General features: G+C 36.6%; 1 protein-coding gene across 7 annotated transcripts in view; it reads right to left on the bottom strand.

Annotated features, from left to right (window-relative positions):
- LOC123870315 (syntaxin-binding protein 5) overlaps window positions 1-26,345 on the bottom strand; it is a 249,102-nt gene that overhangs the window by 54,405 nt on the left and 168,352 nt on the right. For all 7 annotated transcript variants that reach the window (XR_006797053.1, XM_045913557.1, XM_045913555.1 and 4 more), the window contains exon 3: window positions 4,937-5,119. Coding sequence is in view for 6 of the 7 variants with exons in the window: in XM_045913557.1 (XP_045769513.1) it covers window positions 4,937-5,119 (183 nt within the window). In the remaining variant the exon portion in view is untranslated. The remainder of the gene's footprint in view (window positions 1-4,936; window positions 5,120-26,345) is intronic.

The raw sequence follows: 26,345 nt of genomic DNA, 5'->3' as shown, positions 1-26,345 counted from the left end.
AAATCGGCGTATTTTAGGTATCAATAAATCTGTAACCATAAAAGCTAGATATTTGATACTTGATATATTTGGTAAATTTGCTAAGGACACCTTATACTGAAAATTTCAGCTTTCTAGCGTCTTCCAGACCGAAGTTATGACGGGTCGAAAATACGGCGAAACACTTCGAGAAAAAGGTACGTAGCGCCCCGGCCGCCGTTTGGCTCGTCTTGGCGGGGGCACTGCCGTGCCCCCTGATATGGTGCTTTATGGGTGCTTTTCGATAAGTGGGTTTGCAATCGATCTGCACTGATTGTAAAGCATTCATGCCCCTCACAACATTATTTTTCAACAGTTTGATAATAGGTACTCGTATAGTAGGTAGGGCTTTTTGAAGTTCGCTACGGAAGCTTTTCACGTTGGGTCGTGAATGGGAAAATTAAACATCGGTAAATTTTTAATTTCAATTCGGAGCGATTAATTTTTATTTTGTGCTTTTATGTGGACTTGTCCGGTTTATTACACATTGATGCCAACTACCTACTCGTATCTGAAATGTGTTTATTTAAACTTCATTTTGGAACGGGCACAGTGTGTATTCGTTAACGCCCATTATCATGATAACCAATAAATTACATAATATGTCGAATAATTACTAAAAAAGTAGGCAGAGGTTTTAATAAAAGTAAGCTAGAGATCATCCACCCATCGCCAGCCCACTACGGAGTACGGGTCCCCTCCCAGAATATCCGTCGTTTTGAGAAACTGTCCTTTTGCGAACACATTTGTTTATATGTAGAAGGCCATTTTTTTTAAATCAAAAATTGTTTATTTTGCAAAAAACATGTAACATTGGCTGTAAACTATTTTAACGGTGCTTTGTATGAATTTTATCGGCCATTTCTGGCATGCAAAATTATCCTTATTAAGTATCACTTCATTATAAATATATAAAATTCTAGTTATTATGTTTGTTGTTTGTTAAACGAAAATATACCGTTTTCATCCCATGCGGTCGAATGAGCGCTTTATTTAGTTAATAAAAGGTACGTACATACATTACGTGGACAATGGAGGTCAGTACAATAATTCTGTCAAAGCTAAACAAAGAATCAATTGTGTCCTGTGCTCACGTCCATTGCAGCCATTCCCGCTTAATTAAACCTGGCTACGTGCGTAGGCGGGACCGGGCCGCCTGTGCCGCCACTAACGATACCTACGTACCCAATACAGAACCTACCTTATTTGTTATTGGAGCCTGTGCGACGTGCCCAATTACCTTTAAATATGTGACAACGCACGGACACAAACTCTTCTGATTTTAAGAATAGAATAGATTTTTATTCAAGTAGACTTTTACAAGTGCTTTTTAATCGTCAAAATAATCTACCACTGGTTCGGAATGCCGTTCCTACTGAGAAGAACCAGCTAGAAACTCGGCGGTTGCTCTTGTAAACTGTTCAATTTACAATAATATGCCGTATTAATTTAAGGATTCCGTATCTGAAGAGAGCCAATACAATGGGACCCTACTGGGTCTCAGCTGTTTGTCCGTCCGCTTGTTCGTCTGTCAGCGGGCTGTATCTTATGTAGGTAGAGAGTTTTCACAGAGTATGTATTTGTATTGCTCCTACGATAACAAATAATAAGAATTTCAAAATGGCCACACACATTAAAAGGAACATAGTGTTATATCTTTTACGATGATACGGAAGAGGATGATGATGATAGTATTATATATTCTAAGGTTACGAGTATGTTTAAATCAAACACTTGTGTGTAAAGTACTGTAGCCATGCCAGCGTAGCGTGCAGGGTAGGATCGTTAAACAGACAGACGACATCAAACTAGCACTCACCCCTTCACTTGGCTATTCTGTCGTGATAGTTTGATGGGGTATCTGTAACAAGGTGCAAACAAACCAGCCCTAGTAGTGCAGTATATAAGCTACTTTTCCTTAACTGACTTAAAAGGTAAACAAGTACCTTCTCGCTAAAACACTATATGCGGACTGTAAGACGTTGTTGCTAGGAACTGACAACGAAATCAGGGACCAGTGAAAACTCAACTCCAGAAGGTCTAAAGCGCCAGGCAAATCACGTCGCTTACGCGTTTCTCCGAGAAGGATACTGCAATTTGTTTGTCTTTTATGTCAGCTAAGGAAAACTAAAGTATAGTGTAATTCATAACAAAAAAAAGCTCGCGCCACGAAAGTTGACATAGCACGCAAATACTTTCAATGTAGCTTTTAACTTTTAACTGCGGTACTGGCAGTAACCATTCGGGCAGTTTTCGTAGCGCATTGGCTCAGTTCGTCGGGGCAACCAACTCTAAGGTGCTTTAAATTTTTTAAGCTAGGTCTCTATGACATTAAAATTGTATTTACTATAAGTAGAATTTCATAGCAACTGTTTCAATATCATAAAAGAATCGGAGTTTAGTTTCTAATAGTTTTGTGTCAACTATTAGACACTAAAAACAAACTGTAAAATTTTACATTAAAAAAAAGAAATGTGTCATTAATTTATTATACTATCCATATTATAAAAAGAATAGTATCGAATCAAATGCCGTGTCTAAAAAAGTCTGCATCGGTATTTCGAAAGCATGCTGATTTGATATTCCTAAGTGGAGATAGAGTTTCGATTGTGAAGGACCCCTTGCCAATGATAAGCACTATCTTGTTGGAGTGTCACTGGAATTCTTGAGTTTTGAGGTGGTACAAGTCATAATAAGAAGCGACTAAATGCTATAAATAAATAGGAATTAACTAAGCGATGTGCGTCGTGTGAAAGTTCAGAAATCATTTCCTGTAATATCAGCGTGTTAATAGTAAAGCTTCTTAGTTGATCATGCACAAGGCTGGAATCAGTCAAAAAATAAGAATTTTGAAGATAAATAATAATTCTGTTGTGTTTAACTAAGAACGAATCATTCTATGATAAATAATACATAGAATAATTCGTTTACTTAAACCGTAGGTTTATTTCTCCTATTCTTAGGACGATTTAGTTCCAGGTTAACCTGCTTCCATCTTAGCCTGCATCATAACTTACCACCAAGGGAGATTGCAGTCCAGGGCTAACTTGTGTCTGAATAAAAAAAATTATTCCATTCTATTTCTACTTTTCTTTCAGTATTTTGCTCTTTTTAGGTATTTAACCTGACCTGAAATATTTCTACATTAAAACCAGAAATCTTATGTCTTGGGTCACAGACCATTGACTAATATAGCTAGGACACAATTAATACTAATCGCAGGGAGCTGACGAGGCGATGTGGTTGCGGGGATGCATGATGTCCGCTCAATCTTACTCTGATTACATCGCCAACCAATTAACTCGATACATATCTATTAATCTATACCAACGCTATTTAGTGCAGAATGGAGATCAAATTGATTAACTTGGTCCATCAAATGCGGTCACTTTAAGATGAATGAATGAATGAATATACTATTATTGTACAACACAAAATTAATACAGGTGAAACACATACAAAGCAAAACAAAAATATAGGCAAGTACAATTTGGTGGCCTTATCGCTACCTAGCAATGTCTTCCAGGCAACCAAAGTGGAGTAAAGGCATTGTAAAGGACATACATACATGTTAGTTTTTTATTTTATAGATTTAATATATAACACATGTTTATGTAACTAGCAATAAGAAAACAATAAAGCCTATTTATTATTTATTTATTTATATTAGAGGTAGGTGGTGGAAGAATATTCATAAGAAGGAAACAACTTTTAAACTCCCGAAGTTCAATTCAATTCAGTTGTCAAATCTAAATTAAAATGAATTTCACAAATGCTGCTAATCCTATTCCCAAATGTTCGATCGTCAATTTTGCGATATGCAAATTGTAGCGCCGTAATAACGTCGCTTCGATGCGTGTCATTCGAACACGTCACTCATACCAGTGGGCAACTGACGGACTTTATTCATTGCAATTTTCCAGTTACGATTCTACTAATTATAACAGAATAACTTAATCATTGATCAGATTTTTTATTTTTTATTTATCACACTTATCACACTAATATTATAAAGGAGAAAGTTTGTATGTGTGTGTGTTTATGTTTGTTACTCCTTCACGCAAAAACTACTGGACGGATTGGGCTGAAATTTAGAATGGAGATAGATTATACCCTGGATTAGCACATAGGCTACTTTTTATCCCGGAAAATCAAAGAGTTCCCACGGGAATTTTAAAAAACCTACATCCACGCGAACGAAGTCGCGGGCATCAGCTAGTTTGCTAATAAAACACATTTACAGGGTATTTGTCATTGCGGTGTAAACATAAACTCGCTTGAGTTTTTCTGTACTTTCACACACATAATTAAACTAATTACTTATATTTACATTTACCTAATACTAAATAATATAAATACACATCAAAATTAATCATTTACTACTACAAACAAAATTTAAAACTACAACTTATCGGGCTAGAAATTACATTTACCTACTAAGTTACTTAACTAAAATTTGAGTAGTACATATTTCATTATCATGCGAGTAATATATGAATTCTGTGTCAATTATGAGAGATCCTTTTCGAGGACCTCGAGAAATAGGTTTTTACATGAAAGTAGGATGTGCAATTTTTTTTAATATTCATATCTTGCACCATCTACCTCTAATATCTATAGCTATGTCCTTGCACCATTTTGGTTGGCTGGAAGATCTCGCTAGGTAACGATAAGGCCGCCAAATTGTACCTACCTGCCTATATTTTGTTTTGCTTTGTATGTGTTTTTTCTGTTTTAATTTTGTGATGTACAATAAAAGTATATTCATGCATTCATTCATTCTTTGTATATCATGGACTTCCGCAAAGTAACACCTGCTTGAATACAATAAATAAACAATCAAACAAATAGACCGACAAGAAACGTGTTGAAAATAGGAAAAAAGCTATAAAAAAGATAGGAAAGGTTCTCGACTCACCGTTCCCTTTGAAACTTCAAGGACTGCACCCTCTGCGGCGGCTTCTGGCGGAAGGTCCAGAGGTTGAGCGTGTCGTCGGCCGTGGCGGTGACGAGCGCGCCCTCGTTGATGAGGAACTTGGCGTGCAGCACCGCCTCGCCGCACTCGTGGCGCACGTGCGTGTCCACGCCGGGACCGCCTAGTCTGAGCTTGCGTTCAGGACAACTATTGGATAGGTCGTTTTGTTCATTATACTACCAGAGTGAATCAGAATGAACCGATCAGAGGTATCTATGGGTTTTAGTGAAACTCCTACCAGGTTAGCCAGCTTACATCTTAGACTGCATCATCACTTACCATCAAGTGGTAAAGCAGTCAAGGACTAACTGGTATCAGAATTAAGAAAAGACAAAGAGTCAACAACTATTTTAATGTTTAAACTATAGTGAATGATGTACCTATGAAAAAGGACCCTGGATAGGTTCGAAACAGTCGGGCTTACATCGACAAAATACATGAGTATAGCCGGTACATACTTACTATACTTAATTAAATAGTCAACAACTATTTCAGAAAAGTCCATCTATTTGGATTTCCAAGTATGTTCTACAGCGTTTACTACAGTAAAATTTCAACATCTAATCTAGTAATTTGTACTGCGAGTGTAGAGTTGAGTTGTGGCGTTCCATGCCGCGGCGAGTCGGAGAACTCGGAGAGCGTTTGTTACACATCCATTACTTTAATGTGCGCAGCCAGCGGGATGCTGCGTCGCGCGTCTTGTCGAGATTTGTATTTGTTTATTGCGAGACAGTCGCTTTACAGTTACGAGTGTATGCGGGGCGCATTCCTGCGGGCAAATGTAATAAGATTAAACGTGAAATGGAACGTTTTCTTAATTAAAATTTTCTTGTGCTACTAGATAAATAATTAATTCATACTTAATATTATAAATGCGAATACAATTTAATATAATTTTATTGCAGCGTACACAATTAGAATTATTATACTAGAAATAGGAAGGTTTTAAGTCAAATAAACTTTTACATCTCGCTTTTACTACCACTGCAGTAGTATACCCTTCCTAACAAGAGAACCATACAACTTTAGTACAGTTACTCATCTTAAAAATTTAAATTAGAATACTAAGCCATTTGTAAACAAGCTATTATTTATTGCAATTTCATAATGAATTAAATTGTACGAGAATATGACGTCGCTGACGTCGCTGTGAACTTGTTCTGTTTGTAATTAGCATAGCGGGGGCACACAGCAAGCTGTTTCATTACTGAGAAATATGAGATTTACGGCGAACGTCACGAGAAATGCAAGCAACAGCTGTATCCCAATCTAATTACAACGTGCTTGGAAACTTATTTGGTTGGGAGTTTGCAGTACAAGCGTACTTGTCCGCAGGACTTTGTACGTACAGCCTTTGATGAAAACGCTTTGGCAAAGCAAAGGTAGTTCTGATGAGTAATGCGAACACCACCTGACAAAGAGCTATGCAATGTTACCGTCTACCTCAGCACTGGACCAACGGGTCAAGCGTCATCAAATTGCGCGTGTGATTGGTTGATGTGTTAAAATTATTATGACGTGAACACTTCTTTAGTATCGCTGTGATTTGACAAAGGAACGGATTAATTTTTATTTCAGTGCAATTTTTTGTTTTTTTTTTTTGTCAAGACTGCTAGATACACACTTACGCTTAGATACAATCATATGTGTTGGACTTCACGATGGGAGCCGCTTGCTTAGAAAATACCTATTCAAAACGACGATGATAAATGTTTTTTGTGAGATTAATTTTTGTAGATAATAAATAGAATGTGTGCCGTGTATTAGGTAGGTGCTAAGGCTACCAATACTAACTCAAATATGATAACGTGAATGATAATAATTTTTTATCAGTTTAATTCGAATTATTTGAAAATTTAATGAAGCTACGTGATACTGTACTTTACTCCTTAATTATTTTATTTAAAACTAGCGACTCGCCCCGGCTTCGCACGGGTGGACATTTATTTTTTCTATTTTCCGGGATAAAATATAGCCTATACGGATTCGGAAGAATCCCTCTAAGTAATGATAAAAGAAATTTTGAAATCGGTCCAGTTTTTGAGCCTATTCAATACAAACATACAAAAATACAAAAATACAAAGGTTTCCTCTTTATAATATTAGTATAGATATAGATTGTTAACTATCGTATCTAAAAAACAGTAGGTACGTGATAGAAAAAAAGTACCTATGTATACTTAATAAGTGGTGCGTATGAACAAATAAATAGGAAAAATTTAAGAGGGCACTGTTTTTTTAAAAATTTGTAACGCAGTGTAATTACTTAGTTATCGCGCAAGTTTAAACTTTACGACTAGAGCGGATAACGATTGACAGGAGTGCGGATACCGATGTTCGTTGGAATATGTTGTTACTACAAAACGAGTGTAACATTTAAAGCGCTGTAAGTAGTGAGTGCTATGTCTTCTCGAAGGTGCGTGCAACTCGATGGTTGTCCAAACGTAGGATTGTTCGTTTTGCGTGAACGTGCGGTAACTGCGAATCGCTATTAGCCTGAAAGCTGTTTGTTTATTATTCGCAGATGTTGTTTACCTCAGGCTCGGCTGGCGGTTAATCGAATTTGTAAAAATTGGTTCCGTTATCCCGGGGTTATAGCGAGGGGTGGAATAGGCTTTCGACGCCGGTGCTGATTTGGAAAAGTTCAGAGATCGTTTCTGAATCGATTTTAATCAAAATAATGGCAAAGCTTTGTTTTAGACTTAAATATTTGTTGAAAAGTCCTGTATTTAGGGTTTCGTACCTCAAAAGGAAAAAAATAACCCTTATAGGATTACTTCGCTGTCTATCTTAGGGGTTTAAAATTCCAGTGAGAATCCCTTGAGTTTTCAGGACTAAAAGTAGATAGTATGTCTGGCCCCAGGATGCCAGCTACTCGTATCTTTCGTCAGAATCGATTAAACGGATGAGTCGAGAAAAACCGGGCAGAGAGACAGACGCATTTATAATATTAAGTATGGATTCGTAACAAAGTAGGCAGGCTTAGCTTTTAGATGAGTTTTTGTAGGATTAAATGCAAATACATTCATGAATTCTAAACGACCCTATTCATAATAAAAGGCACATATGAAATTTAAATGGATTACAACTTTATTATGATCATTTCAATTTGATGGTCCCTGAATTATTACTATTCATTAATAGTCAAACGGATGTAAAAGCCAAGTGTAAAACCGACTATCAATATTATTATGATGTCTCTTTATTTATTCGAGAGGGCTTTAGTGGTGACATATATGTATTTCCGCTTGACTGAGCTGTGACCATGTGTAAATAAAGGTAACTAATGTAATTAATGTAAAAAAAACCAGTCAAGTGCGAACCGGACTCGCACGGGAAGGGTTGTGTACCATGTACATTTTTTTTCGGTAATGTAACCACAAATTCACGGTTTTCTGATTTTTCCCTTTACTTGTACTATAAGACCTACCTACCTGCCATACAGACAGACTACAAAGTGATAAGGGTTCTTTTTTTACTTTTGACGAACGGAACCCTAAAAATAGCATCATCGTCTCTCTCTCGTCTGGCTTTACACTGATTAGCCAATGTCAAGTTTGTAGTTATTTACAAGTTAGGGAAACTGTATGTATAAGTATGGACTCCGTCTGTGCCGGCGCCCGCCGACATACGCGCGGCGCCCCTTTAGAGCGTTTCCCAGTCAGTTCCACCAGCGCGCCAGCAAACGCCACCACAGACGAAGTCCCAGCATCATTTACATTCTATAAGATTAACAAATACAATATAATCTGTGCAAAATAATACATATAAGAATGTTAAGTAGAGCTAATTGCGTACTGTAATCTACCGGCTCTCAAAGGTTTGTAAAGTCTGCCAATACTTGGCCAACGGACCAAGTATGGATTGCCTAACCCTTCTTATTCTGAGGTTAGGTATTCCACCTGCGCTCAATAATAGTTGGCCGGCGATACTTTGATGATGATGACGATGAATCGTAAAAATTATTATAGATTTACTGTGCAAGTGTGAAATTTATGTGTATTGTAGTGATTGCTTATACATACATCGGCATAAAACCTTTATGTAATCTAAAATCATTTTTGTAATAATCGCTAGCTACCTTATAAATAGAAAAAAAAAATAGATTTAGAACAGAACACCTTCAACTAGCATTTAATTCAAAATGAATGAAGAGAGAGTGAGTGGGATAGCTGTAAGCCTGTAGCAGATTATATAGTGCAAAATTAAAACGTGAGTGGTCGTATATCACGCCGGAGAACGGGGTAGGGGGTGAAAGTTACGAGAAAAGTTAGCCTTAAACTTCACCCTTCAAAAACGCCAAGTTGCCTCATTAAAAGTTACACGATGAATATTTTCATGTTTAGTTTACATTTTACACAGTGTTGAGACTACGGCGTGTGATTAATTAACACAGTCTTCATATGAATGGAGTTGGTTTATTTTCTTCTTTAAATCATCATGGAACGCGAACAGTTTTGTTCCTTCAAGAAAATAATAATAAAGGGTGTTTCTAAACACGTAGTTAATAGGTACATTTATATGAAATTGTAGCAATCTTTCGAGATGTTGATCCTTTATTCAGCGTAGTTGTTATAAAATATGCAGCACCGTAAGCAATTGCACCCTCACCACCTGGATGCCTGGGGCACTTCGACCGCCCGTTGTGCCTGATTCTTTTTCCACGCACATGCAAACTGTCTCTCTCTCCTCTAACTGAGCAACAAATTTCTGAAAGGCCGGCAACGCACTGGCGGTTCCTCTGGAGATGCAAGTGTTAATGGGGGGCGGTAATCACTTAACATCAGGTGACCAGCCTGGTCGTTTGCTTGCTATTTCTATTTTAATAAAAACGGACGAGGTATCTTCGAAGTGATTCAACTTCACTATAATATCACTCAGTGAAGCAGCAATATAAAACCTATAATGAGCTTAGTGACTATCATTCAGTATAAGACACTGAGCCAATCACCCCAAACGGATTACAAGATGGTGATTTTAACATTTATTAACATTTATTATTGTTTATTACAAACTCCGACGGAGCTTGCTATTTGTTTAGATTAATACTGAGTAAGTGAATTTGCTGAAAACGAATAGTATTTAAAGGTTGAAGGCTGACATACAGCAATATAAAAGCCTCGAAATAAAAGATTTTGAAAAAAAAAAATAGATTGCCGCGCTAGAGAGGTAATTACCGAAATATGCAAAAGGTCGTTTCCGATCGATTGGTCGGCACTTGGCCGGCTACTAAGGGCAAGTTGAACCAATATCGTAAAAAGGGAAATCGCGCAAAAACCTAAATTTGCCAGTCAGTGTGCTTAGTATGAGATCTCAGTCACGTTAATAGAATTCGAGCATCATCACACAATAACGTCAGAGTAAAAGAGGCCTAAAATCGTTGATTTAAAGTCAAACATTAAGTTATATTATAATTTTGTCTTCTTCGTGAGGTCGGAGGTTCGATGCCGGAAAGTACCTCTAACTTTTCGGAGTTTTGTGCGTTTAAGCAATTCAAAGTCACTTGCTTTAACGGCGAAGGAAAACGTCCTGCATGCCTAAAAATTCTCTATAATGTTCTCAAAGGTGTGTGAAGTCTGCCTATCTGCAATCAGCCAGCGTGGCGACTATGGCCTAAACCCTTCTCATTCTGAGAGGGGACCTGTGCTCAGTAGTGGGCTGGCGATGGTTTGATCCTGACGTAGATGATAATTTAGTAAGGTTTTCGCTTGGAGCGCTGGCTGTAGAAGTATCTTCTTCTTCGTCGTAACACTCCTTGGCAGAGTGGCCGTGGTCATCACGAAGTGACATGTTTGGGGGCAGATGCTATAGATGTGCAGCGATATATTATATACAGTGATATACCTACCTATACATAGGAAGTAGATGTATAGACGAACTTAAAAACTTAAGAACAAGATATTTAAGGTCCATTTTACTCAAAAACTGAATTGTTTCGAGATCGAATTCTATTGACGTTGGTGAGATTTAAAATCTTATACTAAGCCTACTCAGCCAACATTGTGCGGGATGTAGGTAAGGCTCCCGGGAGATGGGCTTGGTTTTCAGCCTGTTAGCCAAATATTGGATAGACGCGTGTTTTTTACGTTCTGTACATTTGTTTTGCTCAATCTGGGCTTAGGATCTTTTGGGAATTGAAATAAATTTTAATATTAACTTGAGGTTGGATTCGAAACATATAGAAACCTATACACGAAATCGTAACCTAGCCGGATCGTTAGCCGCATACTTAGTTGTTTAATAATCCCGTGGGAACTTGATTTTCCGGGATAAAAAGTAGCCTAGAATTTGATATTATACAAATACCAGTAGCTTATGTTACTGCTGGATAACATAGCTTTCTAATGATGTAAACATTATTAAAATCGGGTCAGTAGTTTCAAACTTCATAGTTTATCGATTACAAACAAATACCTAACTATAAAAACGAACAAAGTTTAAATATATACCTAAGTGTAAAATATTGATAATAGAACAATATCGCAGATGTTTGCGGTGTTCGTAAAGACTATTAGGGCACTGCAAGAGAACATATTGTGCTACAGGTTCGTAAACATAGTAGACACTCAGCCTAAGATTTAGGTCAAGAGCTAAAAGAGTCTTGATAAAATAAAAAGGTCTATTCCGACTTGAATGTTTTTTATAAAACTTGGCAACTCTTTAGACCATTATAGAGTCAACCTAAATGATCACTGAACCATGAAACTTTAAACAAACACTTGTTATTGTGAACTCGGGATATTGTTTTGTTCGTTTTAACCGCAATAAACATTGGATAGACTCCAAATTCCCTCATTAGGGACAAATTTTTGTCCGACAATCTGTACGCCTCTCACGAGCGACGAGCAAAGATATTAAAGCTTTAGAATAGGACAAAGCGCAAGTATTCTTCACACGCTGATCTTCGCTGACAGATCTATCAATATACAGAGTATAAGTCAAGTACAACTAACTCTAGCTAAAACGAAGACGGCTGATAGTACTGATGACTACTGATAAAATAGCACAAAAAAGCGATATTTTTAAAATCTGTATTTTTTGAACTTCGCAATGTATTACAAATAAAGCATTTAACTGACTCAACGAACGTTGCATAGTTAGGTGCCGCGGAGTCAATGCCACGTAGGTGGGGGCATTGTCCCCGGGTTTATACATTGCGGGTTTGAAAAGTACTAAATTACTAAGACTCCATGTATAAGGCAAATGGTTATTGGCACTGAATTGTGCTTAAGTAGTACATAGGGCTAAGTTTTTGCTAGCGCTCTAATTACACCCTGTATAAACTATGAATTGAATGACTAAAAAAAAACGTTCATGAGTAACTCTGTCAAGTCGGTGCCGAATGTTGACTATACCCTGAAAAGTTGTCCGTTCTACCGTTCAATTAAATCTCTTTGGTAGGCAACCCTTTGAAGCTCTCGCTGGCAATCGGCCGATACTCTGACACAAAGGCCACTGGCTAGTTGGTAAACGGATAACCACTTCAATTATGAGTATCATACAACGTTAATTGGCACTTTTAACTACTGAAGCATGTGTAACTAGAAGTTTCTTTTCAACGACTTCTACAAAGCATTACGCGCTATGCGGCTGATTCTAAACAAAAATTATTGCGGGCTGCAATTCGTTTTTGCTCACAACTTGATGCCCAGTGGCCAGTGACATTCTAATTGTACAAGCTTCATAGAATTTGTTTGAAATATCACTTCTAAATTTACCTACTAATTAGTATTTATTGCTGTCTATCCTGGAAACAGGCGGGCATTTTTTGAAGCACGCTTGGGTTGTACAAAATTGCGTAAATCGCGAGTTAATATATCTAAGTCTGTGACGCTAACCGTATGTGTCACACACCCAAAGTACGAATTTGTCTTCACTTTTTAAAATACAATTGTTTTGCCTATCTATCTGAAGTTTTACAATATTTTTAACCCCCGACCCAAAAAGAGGGGTGTTATAAGTTTGACGTGTGTATCTGTGTATCTGTGTGTCTGTGTATCTGTGTATCTGTCTGTGGCATCGTAGCGCCTAAACGAATGAACCGAATTTAATTTAATTTTTTTTGTTTGAAAGGTGGCTTGATCGAGAGTGTTCTTAGCTATAATCCAAGAAAATCGGTTCAGCCGTTTAAAAGTTATCAGCTCTTTTATAGTTTTCTTGTAGAAAAGAAGGTTAGATAACCCTTAGGTTCATAATATTCAAGTGTCAATTGACAAATGTCAAGCTGTCAAGATGGACGTTGCCTAGATATACATAATTATTTATTTGAAAATGATTTGTCGGGGGTGTTGAAAATTTTTAATTTACACTTGTTCAGAGTTGCTTATTGATTTATCGTATCCTCGACTGATTTTTTACGTATTTTACGTTTTAATTCGACTTTTATGTGAGCGAAGTTTAGACATAAGAAGATAAAAATGATAAAACCGGCTCAAATTGTTCACAGGCGATCTTTAACCTCCACAACCGTCTACAATGTAAGGCGACGAAATGTAAACAATAAACAAATCAATAAAGTATTATTTTCTCAAAACAATTTTTGCAATCATATTTTGTTAGTATAGACGCGCACCTTAAAACTAATGTTATTAATCCTAAAACTATTTATCTAATCCTGGCAGGCCTGATTGGTCAGCACATGCACCATAATATTGAGATGGCCTTGCCATCCGTCATACGGTTTTATGACTGTCGGAAATTTGAAGCCTTGCTCTTAAAAACAAAAATCTCGCACGAAAAGAAATAAATTAGTTAAGATTCTGAGTAATTGTAGGAAAGGAAGTATAAAAAACAAAAGGGCAAAATAAATTGCTCTAAAGCTAAATTGCGTTAGGGTCGGTCATAAATTAGATAAAAGTCGTAAATTTTAACTTAGAAATCTCTACAAGTGTACAAAATTGCAATCACGTGTTATGCGAGTGGTCTAGGCAAGGCAAGAGCGTGAGAAAGCAAAAGGTACGGCCCATTAAGGGATGTTCGAAATACATTTTATTTTCAGCCAATTAGCCATCAGCCAGGGTAATTCTGTGCGCAAGAGTGAACCAATCAGAAACCGAAATTTCGCTGGGTTTTTTTTCATTTCAGATCATGGGCGTGAACAAAAGATATCCGTGTGGACGTTTTAAGGCTACACTGGGGGACCGGGAGGGACATTCGATTGAGGTCTGGCTCAACGTGCAGTAGAGCCTAACAGTGAATATTAATTAAGTGTAGAAATATATTGCAATTGTATAGTTAATAATAGAAAAATTATAAATAGAATAAAATAGTGTGTATCCGGGCCAGCAGAAGCTGATATATGGTGATGTACTAATTTACATTTAATTTTAAACTAGATTATTTGAAAATCAGTTCCAAAAATCTTGAGTAAAGAATTATTTTACAAACTAAATTAGAGATGATATTATTATTTGGATATTAGGAGGTGTTACAATATTGTGTATAACTATTAGATTTGCATCCAAAATTATAGAAATGGGACATTTCTCTTTGTGGAACTAGGATTCAAATATATCTAGAATAAATAATGAATATATTATAATTTACGCATAATGTGTGTCCTTAAAATTTACTTTATTATAGAAGTAAGAATTATAGATAATATCTCTATTGATTATGTGGGCATGTGTGTATTTTAGATAAAATGGTGTACATAATATTATATAAAGCCGAAAGGGTTTTTTTTGTTTGAATATTTGCTTTTCCCTTTCAATAATTAGTATGGCTTAGGAAGCAAATATTCGGCCGGGAATTAATTAATGTAATAAAGTTACTTAATTCCCAGTCTAAATAATAAATTCAGTTTCTCTTCTTTTTTTCTAAATACTCAACTGTATGAGTAAATAAACAATTATTTACCAGAAATAAATGCACTTGGGTATAACTATCATCTTTTATTTGCTATATTTAGATACATTTTCCTAGACATTTAATAATGGAGATTCAATTTGTTTGGAGGCTAGACTATCGTATTGTAATATTAACAAAGCCAAAGACACGAAGAAACCATGTATCGAACTAACTTGAGCTCCAATATTAAGATTTTCTCATATGACCTATTTACCAATCACAATTCCTATTATTAAGTAAAAATTAGGTTAGGTTTTTTTTTCAGCAGTGCACCTATTTATAATACTAGCTCTTATTCAGCATTAAATAGGGAATAAAATTGAATTAGCAGTCTAATGCAGTCTGATGGAATGACACTTGTCGTTACAATTATAGATTTGGTAGAAAAATTACTCAATAGCTAAAATAAGGTGGTGTGCTATAAACTACTAGCTACCGCGGTATAAACATCGTCTTCATCAACATGAACAGCTTTCACCGGCTCACTACTGAGCGCGGACTTCATAGAGAACTCTCGATCAAGTTTACCTTCATCATATGGTATTTTATACCATTATGTGAAATTCTCACGATGGTTTTTCCTTATACTTTTATTATCACAAAACGATTAGTACTAATATACCAAGAATGCTCTCCACTACTAAAGATAATAGGGTTGGCTGGGTTCGAATCCCAGGCTAAAGACACCTTAAAGGGACCTTGTCGAGGATACTTTCGAGTAACAGCTAAATTTCATCTACCTACTAAAATACCCTGAACGAGACAATGGAATACACGCTGCCTCCGGAGGACAGATGGCGAGGCAGGTAGGTACCTTTTTTTTTATGGTGTACCGATCTTTCCCAAACAGCATTTTAGGTAACATTATCTGTTAAAACCGACGCCAGCTGAATTTGTGAATCACCGAGTTTTGAATAGATAAAAATACTAGTTTTGCTGTACTTTGTAATTCCTTTGCTTGATATTATATTATGGTACATGGTTGATTGGTGACGTACCAGCAGCGAGATTCCGGCACAAAGCAAACACGTCATGTCTTTATACAGCTGGACTCTCCGAACTAATAAATTGGCCAATTTATTGACAATCAATCAAACAAATATATAAATATACAAAAATACCATGGTTTTGGGGCGAGCCCAGAGCTCATTGAAAAGAACCTAGGTTTCCGTACCTAGGCAAATTGAAAACGCTTCGCAGCGAAATAGGAGAGTCCAAGTGCTGTGCCCCGATAACAATGCTAAAAGACTGAGATTTCAGTGTAGGGCTCCCCCCGTGCTTGAGGAATGCCGGTTGGTCTCAAACCGATGGCCTAAATAAGGCAAATACACGTATCAACTGATTTTCCACACTAACAGGACGTTCTAAATTAGCAAATCTCTCCACTCATTATATCTATTTTGAGGAGTTGAAATTTTACATTAATTTTTTATAATTCAATCCGTGTAAACCTGTTAGCTGGTCGAGAAGTCTACGTGTTCACCCAACGTACTGTACCAATTAATTACTTGTAAATAACTCATGACTTAAATACCTAGGTGTTTCTATAATTCAGCTGAGTTTATTTCTTATTTTATCTCTTCATAATGCCTAATCTTAACCACTAGTATAGACGATCACACCGTACCATCACAGAAATTTGATGCCGAGTGACCAGGGATCTATGTACGTATTCGAAATAACGATATGACTAGATTTACATTAACATAAAAATAACACAACGTAGAAATTGTGATTGGGTATTTGAGAGAGAAAAATTTATAAACTTACATTGCTATTTATAAATTATAAGTTTTAAGGACACACTGCATGTTGTTTTATATTTATATGTTGTACATTTACATTTATTTATGTATAGGGGGAGCAGGAGAGCAGAAATAAGCTGTATGTCTTATAAATGTAAAATTTACAGGTTTTCAGAAGATACTACAGAGATCGAGCTATTATTCCTTGCTTATTTCTCAGACTTAATTTTTTTCAAACTCTGAGAATACATATAATCGAAGCAGACCCAAACATGTGATTGCAATTAGTATCAGTATTATATTAGTATTAAAAATACGGCTTCGCGACTTATGAAAGTTATTCAAATAAAATTTAAAACAGTACCAAAGTAGGTAAAAGAAATAGGGTCAAATTGAAAAAAAAAAAAAAGGATGTCTTCAGGTAGAAAAGGACGTAGAACAAAGCAAGTAGGTGCGGGGCAAAGCGATGTTAGTACCGTAGAATCGAGCGAGCAAACAACGACCTTAGGGAATGCTACATTAGAGTTGATTTTGAAAAAAATCACCGAGTTCGAAGCAAAATTACATCAGTTAAATTCAAATACCGGTTCAAATGAAATCGCGAGCGTCTCTTCACACGAGTCGAACGGGATTAATGAAAATGAAAAATCTGATAGGCAGGGGTCGAATCTTGAAACCGCGAGCACAAGTACATTATCTGAGACCCGGAATTTATATGTTGTACAGCCGTCAGTAACTAAACCAAATTTCGACGGAAAACCATTCACTAACCCCATCGTTTTTCTTAAACGATTAAAGAAATATATAAGGGCGGTAAATGGATTAGATCGCGAAATAGATATAGCGTTAGGTTGCATCTCGGGGCATGCTCGGAAGGTTATGGACTTGTATTCGAAGGGCTGGACTACGTTCGCTGACTTCGAGATTGATTTTAGACGAAATTATTGGACCGAACAAATTCAGGAATCTATAAGATATAAATTGATTAATGCGGTATATTCAAGCGATTCGGGAATGTCGATGTCCGAACATTTTGCTGAGCAAGCAGAATCAATGCAGTCATTAACTATTGCGTTTAGTGAGAGAGATTTGGTCAATTCTATTATGCGACATTATGCTATAGATATACAGCGATTATGGTTTACTAGAACAGAAGAAGTTAACATCATGAACGGAGCGAAATTTCTTCGAAACATAGAGCAAAATATTGTTGAAAAACCTAGGCAAATTACGAGAGGTACTGTTAGTAATAATTACAGAGGTAGACGATACAATGAGTCATCATCGAGACGACCTATTGTAGCAACAATGTCAACAAGAAGTTGGAGAGCTAGGGGAAATTCGACGAGGGGACGCGGCTATCGTGGTCGATTAGGTTCTAGGGTTAACTTTAACAGACCTACGGTATCCGAAACTAAACAAATTAGGCCGGCAATCACGTTCGTAAAAGAGGGCGAGGATCTTACTGTGTCTAAGAATGTGGGGGAGGGTTCATCAAAAAACTAGAATGCCCAACACAAACGAGGTCAAGTCAGTTAGTCTTGTGTGGCACGGGCGTCAGAAAGACCTCAGATCACGAAAGGACAGGTGTAGTCTATAGGATCTTAATTAATAGTGGATGGAAGCCAGGACAGAGTTTGGGGACCGGAGATAAGGGACTTAAGCGGTTATTAAGAGGCGGCGTTGATTATAACGAGTATAGTAGTCAATTTGAAATTAGGAGTATAGGAATCTTATTGGAAAACCAGTTTGAAAATGTAACAGAGTGTAATGAGTTAGGCGTGACTTGTGAAACTTGTATGAGGAGAGGTTTGAATGTGTACACAATGTATCATGAATTAGATGAACAAACCGATGTGAGTGTTGATTATTCTTTACCTAGGTTACCTGAAGTATGTGTTAGATTGTATGGAAGAAGTATGAGTGCACTCATAGATACGGGAAGTCAGATTAGTGGAATAACTAGGGAATTGTACGACTCTATTCTAAGAGAACATGGGACATTGCCAGAGATCGCTATTCCAGCAATTCAAATACAAGGCGCGTTTGGGTCGCGAAGTGAAAGCACGAATCGGTTAGTGCTAATAGAGTTTCAGTTAGGTAGTACTTTAGTTGAAGCACCTGTACTAGTTATGCGACGTCTTCCTAGGTCATTGATACTAGGATACGATTGGTTAGAGCGGGTAAAAGGAATAGTGAACTGTAATGGTGAACACACTTTGACTATTGAACATATGGGCGTTAGGTCTTGTGTTAGGCTGAATTCGGACTGCAAAATCGAAAGGTTAGGGGGAGAGACGAACGCAGCCACGATTAATTTAATATTAAATCAAAACTCTAGGCCAGTGGAACAAAGTGTATCAGACATGAATTTAGATAATGAGAAATTTAAGGGATTAAAATTAGATGACGCGAACTTAAGTAATGAACAAAAGGAATTATTACTACCTGTGTTAAACAAACACTGTAAGGTATTTACGGAAGGTTTAGGTTTGACAAACAAGTACGAACACGTTATTGAGCTATTAGACGAAACACCTTTTGTAAAACACAGTTATCCGGTACCTTTGGCGTATAGAGAACAGGTAAAAACCGAATTAGAAGAGTTAGAAAAACTAGGCGTGATCAGACAGGAAGCGACTCCTTACTGTAGTCCTCTCACTTTCACTAAGAAGCGAGATGGGTCAATAAGACTCTTATTGGACGCACGAGAGTTGAATAAGAAAATGGTAGGTGACGCGGGCGCGCCTCCACTCACATCTGAGATTTTACAATCCTTTCATGGAGTAAATTATATCAGTTTAATTGATTTGAATAATGCCTATTTTCAAATACCTTTGCATAAAGATTCTAGGAAGTATACTGGGTTCTCGTTCATGGGGAAGACGTATACTTATAATGTTTTACCTCAAGGTTTAAAAACTTCTGTAGCAGGGTTCTCGAGAGCAATGGATTATATCCTAGTAGGAGTACGAGAGTTTTGCGTAAACTATTTAGACGACATAGTCATATTCACTACGGGGGACATAAAGTTACACTTAGAACATTTAGATCGAGTGTTAGATAAATTAGAAACCGCAGGCTTAACTGGAAGATTAGAGAAGTGTCGGTTCTTATGTGTAGAGGTAAAGTTGTTAGGACACATAGTAAATACTAACGGGGTACGTATGGATCCTGAACGGGTTAAAGCTATATTAGACTTCCCTATACCTCGGACTATAAAACAATTACGAGGATTTCTGGGATTAATAAATTATTTCAGAAGATTTATCTCAAAATACAGCGAAGAGGTTAAACCACTGTGCGACCTATTAAAACAAAATACGAAATGGTCATGGACAGAGGAAATTAATGATTGTTTTGAAAGGGTCAAGAAATTGTTTATAGATACGATACTTCTTGTACACCCAGATCCTAAGGGAACTTATTATTTACAAACCGATAGCAGTAATTTGGGGGTTTCGGGTTATGTCTATCAATTGAATGAAGCAGGTGAAGAACAAATATTAGGGTTCTGTAGTAAAGCATTGACAGAGACAGAACGCAAATGGACAGTTACTGAACAAGAACTATGGGCCATCATTTTCAGTTTGTCAAAGTTTGAAACATATTTGAGAGGAGCGAATTTAGTCATTAGGACTGATCATAAAAGCCTGATATTCTTGCAGACGTGCAAATTATTGAGCGCTAGGATGATACGTTGGGTACATTATATAGGGCGATTTAATTACACAGTCGAACATGTGAAAGGTAAACTAAACATTGTAGCAGACGTATTGTCTCGACATTTAAAGGGGACCACCGATGTATTAACTAACAAGGTCACGGGGCCTGAAATGAATCTATTTAAAACATCATTAGGACGATTAGTGCGGGAGCGATGGAGAGAGATAGGTAGTTATCAAAGTCGCGACAAGACTGCTAGTGAGATAATTAGACGCGTGCAAACAGCAGACACTTCTGAATCAAAGTACTACGTGCTTAAAGAAGGGATTCTTAATAGAAGAGACATAAAAGGGGATATCTTAAGGTTATATGTTCCCGAGAACATACTAAGGGATTTGATAGTTAGCATACATGAAGAAGTAGGTCATTTCGGGCGATACAAGGTTTATGCTCTGATGAAACGTCAATATTATTTCCCAAATATGTCTCGTATAATAGGTCGTGTTGTAAGAGCTTGCGAGGCATGTCAAAAGTCAAAACATGCTTTGGAAACGCACACGGGGCCGATTAAAACTGTAATAGCGAAGGAAATAGGAGAGAGAGTTTTTTGCGATATTTTTGGACCTTTACCGGCAGGACGATTTGGTTTTAAATACATATTCGTAATGCAAGATGCTTATAGTAAGTTAATCAGACTATACCCACTACGCCAGGCTAGTGGGAAGGCTACTTTAACTTGTGTAAAAAAGTTTCATAAGCAGGTCACAATTAAGACATTATGTTCAGACAGAGGCGCGAACTTTACTTCAAAAGTTTTCGAGTTAGGTATTCGCCAACTAGGTATCGAATTAACGCACACATCTGTTAGAAATCCGCGGCCAAATTCGACAGAGAGGGTTAATAAAGAGTTAGGTAGATTATTCAGGACGTATTGCGACAAATCGCATCGTTCATGGGTAGATATATTATCGGATATAGAAGATTGTTATAATCAGGTAATACATACTACAACGGGATATTCGCCAAACGAGATTATATATGGAAAACGTACTCTGCTATCGACTGATTTCAACACTGACTCATCGGTGAGGACAGACTTACAGGGTGAACCGTTAGAACAGATTCGACAGCAGGCACGACAAAACATAGATAAGGCGGCCGAAAGTAGGCAATTACATTATAACAAAAATCATAAGTTAATACAATTCGAAATCGGAGATTTAGTGAAACTTAAGACTTTTACGAAGTCAGATGCGGATAAAAAGTTGACAAAAAAATTCATGCGCTTATATGAAGGACCGTACATAATAGGGGCAGTTCCATATAATAATGTATATACATTAATAGACGTTCATACTGGTAAAGTTAAGGGTAACTACAATGCCATTCATTTGTTTAGGTACTATGTAGATAAATAGAAAGATAGGTAAAACTAGAGTATTAAAAGGGACAGAAAACAGGTAGTTTGGGGTACACTAAACAAAGAGATACCTGAGTTAAATAGCTATGGTCATGCCCGAGGGTATAATAGATAGGCGTAGGAGGTCTGATACTAGCGTTCTAATACAGATAAGGGGAAAAATAGATTTTGAAACGACTAGTACAGCTGCAGGGACAAAAGGAGCTACGTGTATTAAAAATCTATTTTGGGGGAGCGTGAGATGGCCTTGCCATCCGTCATACGGTTTTATGACTGTCGGAAATTTGAAGCCTTGCTCTTAAAAACAAAAATCTCGCACGAAAAGAAATAAATTAGTTAAGATTCTGAGTAATTGTAGGAAAGGAAGTATAAAAAACAAAAGGGCAAAATAAATTGCTCTAAAGCTAAATTGCGTTAGGGTCGGTCATAAATTAGATAAAAGTCGTAAATTTTAACTTAGAAATCTCTACAAGTGTACAAAATTGCAATCACGTGTTATGCGAGTGGTCTAGGCAAGGCAAGAGCGTGAGAAAGCAAAAGGTACGGCCCATTAAGGGATGTTCGAAATACATTTTATTTTCAGCCAATTAGCCATCAGCCAGGGTAATTCTGTGCGCAAGAGTGAACCAATCAGAAACCGAAATTTCGCTGGGTTTTTTTTCATTTCAGATCATGGGCGTGAACAAAAGATATCCGTGTGGACGTTTTAAGGCTACACTGGGGGACCGGGAGGGACATTCGATTGAGGTCTGGCTCAACGTGCAGTAGAGCCTAACAGTGAATATTAATTAAGTGTAGAAATATATTGCAATTGTATAGTTAATAATAGAAAAATTATAAATAGAATAAAATAGTGTGTATCCGGGCCAGCAGAAGCTGATATATGGTGATGTACTAATTTACATTTAATTTTAAACTAGATTATTTGAAAATCAGTTCCAAAAATCTTGAGTAAAGAATTATTTTACAAACTAAATTAGAGATGATATTATTATTTGGATATTAGGAGGTGTTACAATATTGTGTATAACTATTAGATTTGCATCCAAAATTATAGAAATGGGACATTTCTCTTTGTGGAACTAGGATTCAAATATATCTAGAATAAATAATGAATATATTATAATTTACGCATAATGTGTGTCCTTAAAATTTACTTTATTATAGAAGTAAGAATTATAGATAATATCTCTATTGATTATGTGGGCATGTGTGTATTTTAGATAAAATGGTGTACATAATATTATATAAAGCCGAAAGGGTTTTTTTGTTTGAATATTTGCTTTTCCCTTTCAATAATTAGTATGGCTTAGGAAGCAAATATTCGGCCGGGAATTAATTAATGTAATAAAGTTACTTAATTCCCAGTCTAAATAATAAATTCAGTTTCTCTTCTTTTTTTCTAAATACTCAACTGTATGAGTAAATAAACAATTATTTACCAGAAATAAATGCACTTGGGTATAACTATCATCTTTTATTTGCTATATTTAGATACATTTTCCTAGACATTTAATAATGGAGATTCAATTTGTTTGGAGGCTAGACTATCGTATTGTAATATTAACAAAGCCAAAGACACGAAGAAACCATGTATCGAACTAACTTGAGCTCCAATATTAAGATTTTCTCATATGACCTATTTACCAATCACAATTCCTATTATTAAGTAAAAATTAGGTTAGGTTTTTTTTTCAGCAGTGCACCTATTTATAATACTAGCTCTTATTCAGCATTAAATAGGGAATAAAATTGAATTAGCAGTCTAATGCAGTCTGATGGAATGACACTTGTCGTTACAATTATAGATTTGGTAGAAAAATTACTCAATAGCTAAAATAAGGTGGTGTGCTATAAACTACTAGCTACCGCGGTATAAACATCGTCTTCATCAACATGAACAGCTTTCACCGGCTCACTACTGAGCGCGGACTTCATAGAGAACTCTCGATCAAGTTTACCTTCATCATATGGTATTTTATACCATTATGTGAAATTCTCACGATGGTTTTTCCTTATACTTTTATTATCACAAAACGATTAGTACTAATATACCAAGAATGCTCTCCACTACTAAAGATAATAGGGTTGGCTGGGTTCGAATCCCAGGCTAAAGACACCTTAAAGGGACCTTGTCGAGGATACTTTCGAGTAACAGCTAAATTTCATCTACCTACTAAAATACCCTGAACGAGACAATGGAATACACGCTGCCTCCGGAGGACAGATGGCGAGGCAGGTAGGTACCTTTTTTTTTATGGTGTACCGATCTTTCCCAAACAGCATTTTAGGTAACATTATCTGTTAAAACCGACGCCAGCTGAATTTGTGAATCACCGAGTTTTGAATAGATAAAAATACTAGTTTTGCTGTACTTTGTAATTCCTTTGCTTGATATTATATTATGGTACATGGTTGATTGGTGACGTACCAGCAGCGAGATTCCGGCACAAAGCAAACACGTCATGTCTTTATACAGCTGGACTCTCCGAACTAATAAATTGGCCAATTTATTGACAATCAATCAAACAAATATATAAATATACAAAAATACCATGGTTTTGGGGCGAGCCCAGAGCTCATTGAAAAGAACCTAGGTTTCCGTACCTAGGCAAATTGAAAACGCTTCGCAGCGAAATAGGAGAGTCCAAGTGCTGTGCCCCGATAACAATGCTAAAAGACTGAGATTTCAGTGTAGGGCTCCCCCCGTGCTTGAGGAATGCCGGTTGGTCTCAAACCGATGGCCTAAATAAGGCAAATACACGTATCAACTGATTTTCCACACTAACAGGACGTTCTAAATTAGCAAATCTCTCCACTCATTATATCTATTTTGAGGAGTTGAAATTTTACATTAATTTTTTATAATTCAATCCGTGTAAACCTGTTAGCTGGTCGAGAAGTCTACGTGTTCACCCAACGTACTGTACCAATTAATTACTTGTAAATAACTCATGACTTAAATACCTAGGTGTTTCTATAATTCAGCTGAGTTTATTTCTTATTTTATCTCTTCATAATGCCTAATCTTAACCACTAGTATAGACGATCACACCGTACCATCACAATATGACAATGGTTCAGGTACTCACAATCAAGCCTGTCAGAGAATGCCCTCAGGATGCCATTGGAACTAGCCCCTACCCTTTCTTAAGTCCAGTTATTCTTTGACGAGTGGAAAGACAACGGGTGAGGTAGGAATCTACGACTTCACGACATTATTTTAGCTTATTTATTCAAAAACAATAACAGTTACATTACATGTGTATAAATTTCAATTCTAGAGATCGACTTAACGTTTGCTTTCGCATAAGATATTAGTATGAGAATATTTCGCGAGTTATTTCTAGCGATATTAATATTGTGGCTTTCCAGGTAAAAGCGAAGGGTAAAAAGCATTTGATTCCGATGAAGAATTTCATCAAAAGTCGAATAAGTAGAATATTTCAATATTTCTCTTTTCTGCACAAAGTCTAAATGAGCTTTCGAGAGCCTGAAAGCCTTTGAGGGGCCAGTTATAGCGTCATGAATTGTAATATAGACTGAATGTAAGTGGTGTTCCAAATAATAGTCTGAGAGACCTTTTTTATTCCGATACAAGTTGGACGTAGTCTAAGATGGTAAGGGTATGGCATTTCATTGGTGGTGGTGGTGCATATTGTGTGCTTGTTTTCTTGCAAAGTTATAATGGGAGGGCGGGAGGTGCATAGTCTGCTGCACTTTGCTCTACACAGATTTACCTAGTTTACAGCAAAATACACCTATATAATATTTTTTTATTCACTATAAGCTTGATCACAATAACACCTGATATAAAGTGATGATGTGGCCTTCCTTCTATATCATGATGCCCTGCAAAGTATTAGGAAGAAAGAGAGATACGCAGATCGCCTTTCGAAAAATATGGTTTAACAAAAATCGGAGTAAGTATGGTTAACACTAACCGATTTTAGGGTTCCGTACCTCAAAAGGAAAAACGGAACCCTTATAGGATCACTTTGTTGTCTGTCTGTCTGTCCGTCCGTCCGACGTGTCTGTCAAGAAAACCTATAGGGTACTTCGCGTTGACCTAGAATCATGAAATTTGGCAGGCAGGTAAGTCTTATAGCACAAGTAAAGGAATAACTATGAAAACTGTGAATTTAAAAAAAATTGTGTGTGAATTTAATTTAAAAAAAAACTGTGTTTCAATTTTCAAAGTAAGATAACTATACCAAGTGGAGTATCATATGAAAGGGCTTTGCCTGTACATTCTAAAACATTTTTTTTATTTATTTTTATGCATAATAGTTTTTGATTTATCATGCAATATATCGGAAAACTCGGTGCGCGAGTCTGACTCGCACTTGGCCGGTTTTTTGATAATATGAAGAAGGTGAACATCCTACAAGTAAACGTCATGCAGAAGATCATTGTCCGTTGAATTCGCATAGACGTCGCATACCGTCTCCAGTTGCTGTCAACATTCTGATACTGTCTCTAAACTAAATTTAGAGTATCTTCATCTTTTTCTTTCTAATATTGCTAAAAAAGGACGAAAAATGAATTATAAAATAAAAACCTTAAAATTTTAGTGCTAGTCTACAAAAACACTATGCATAAGACTAGCTTTGTAAGACCTATTTAACCCGCATTTAAGCAAATAAAATGATTTGATTTGATTTGATTTGAT

Source organism: Maniola jurtina, chromosome 12 (assembly GCF_905333055.1).
Source record: "Maniola jurtina chromosome 12, ilManJurt1.1, whole genome shotgun sequence".
NCBI classification, from domain to species: Eukaryota; Metazoa; Arthropoda; class Insecta; order Lepidoptera; family Nymphalidae; genus Maniola; species Maniola jurtina.
This window is presented reverse-complemented; position numbering and strand designations above follow the sequence as displayed.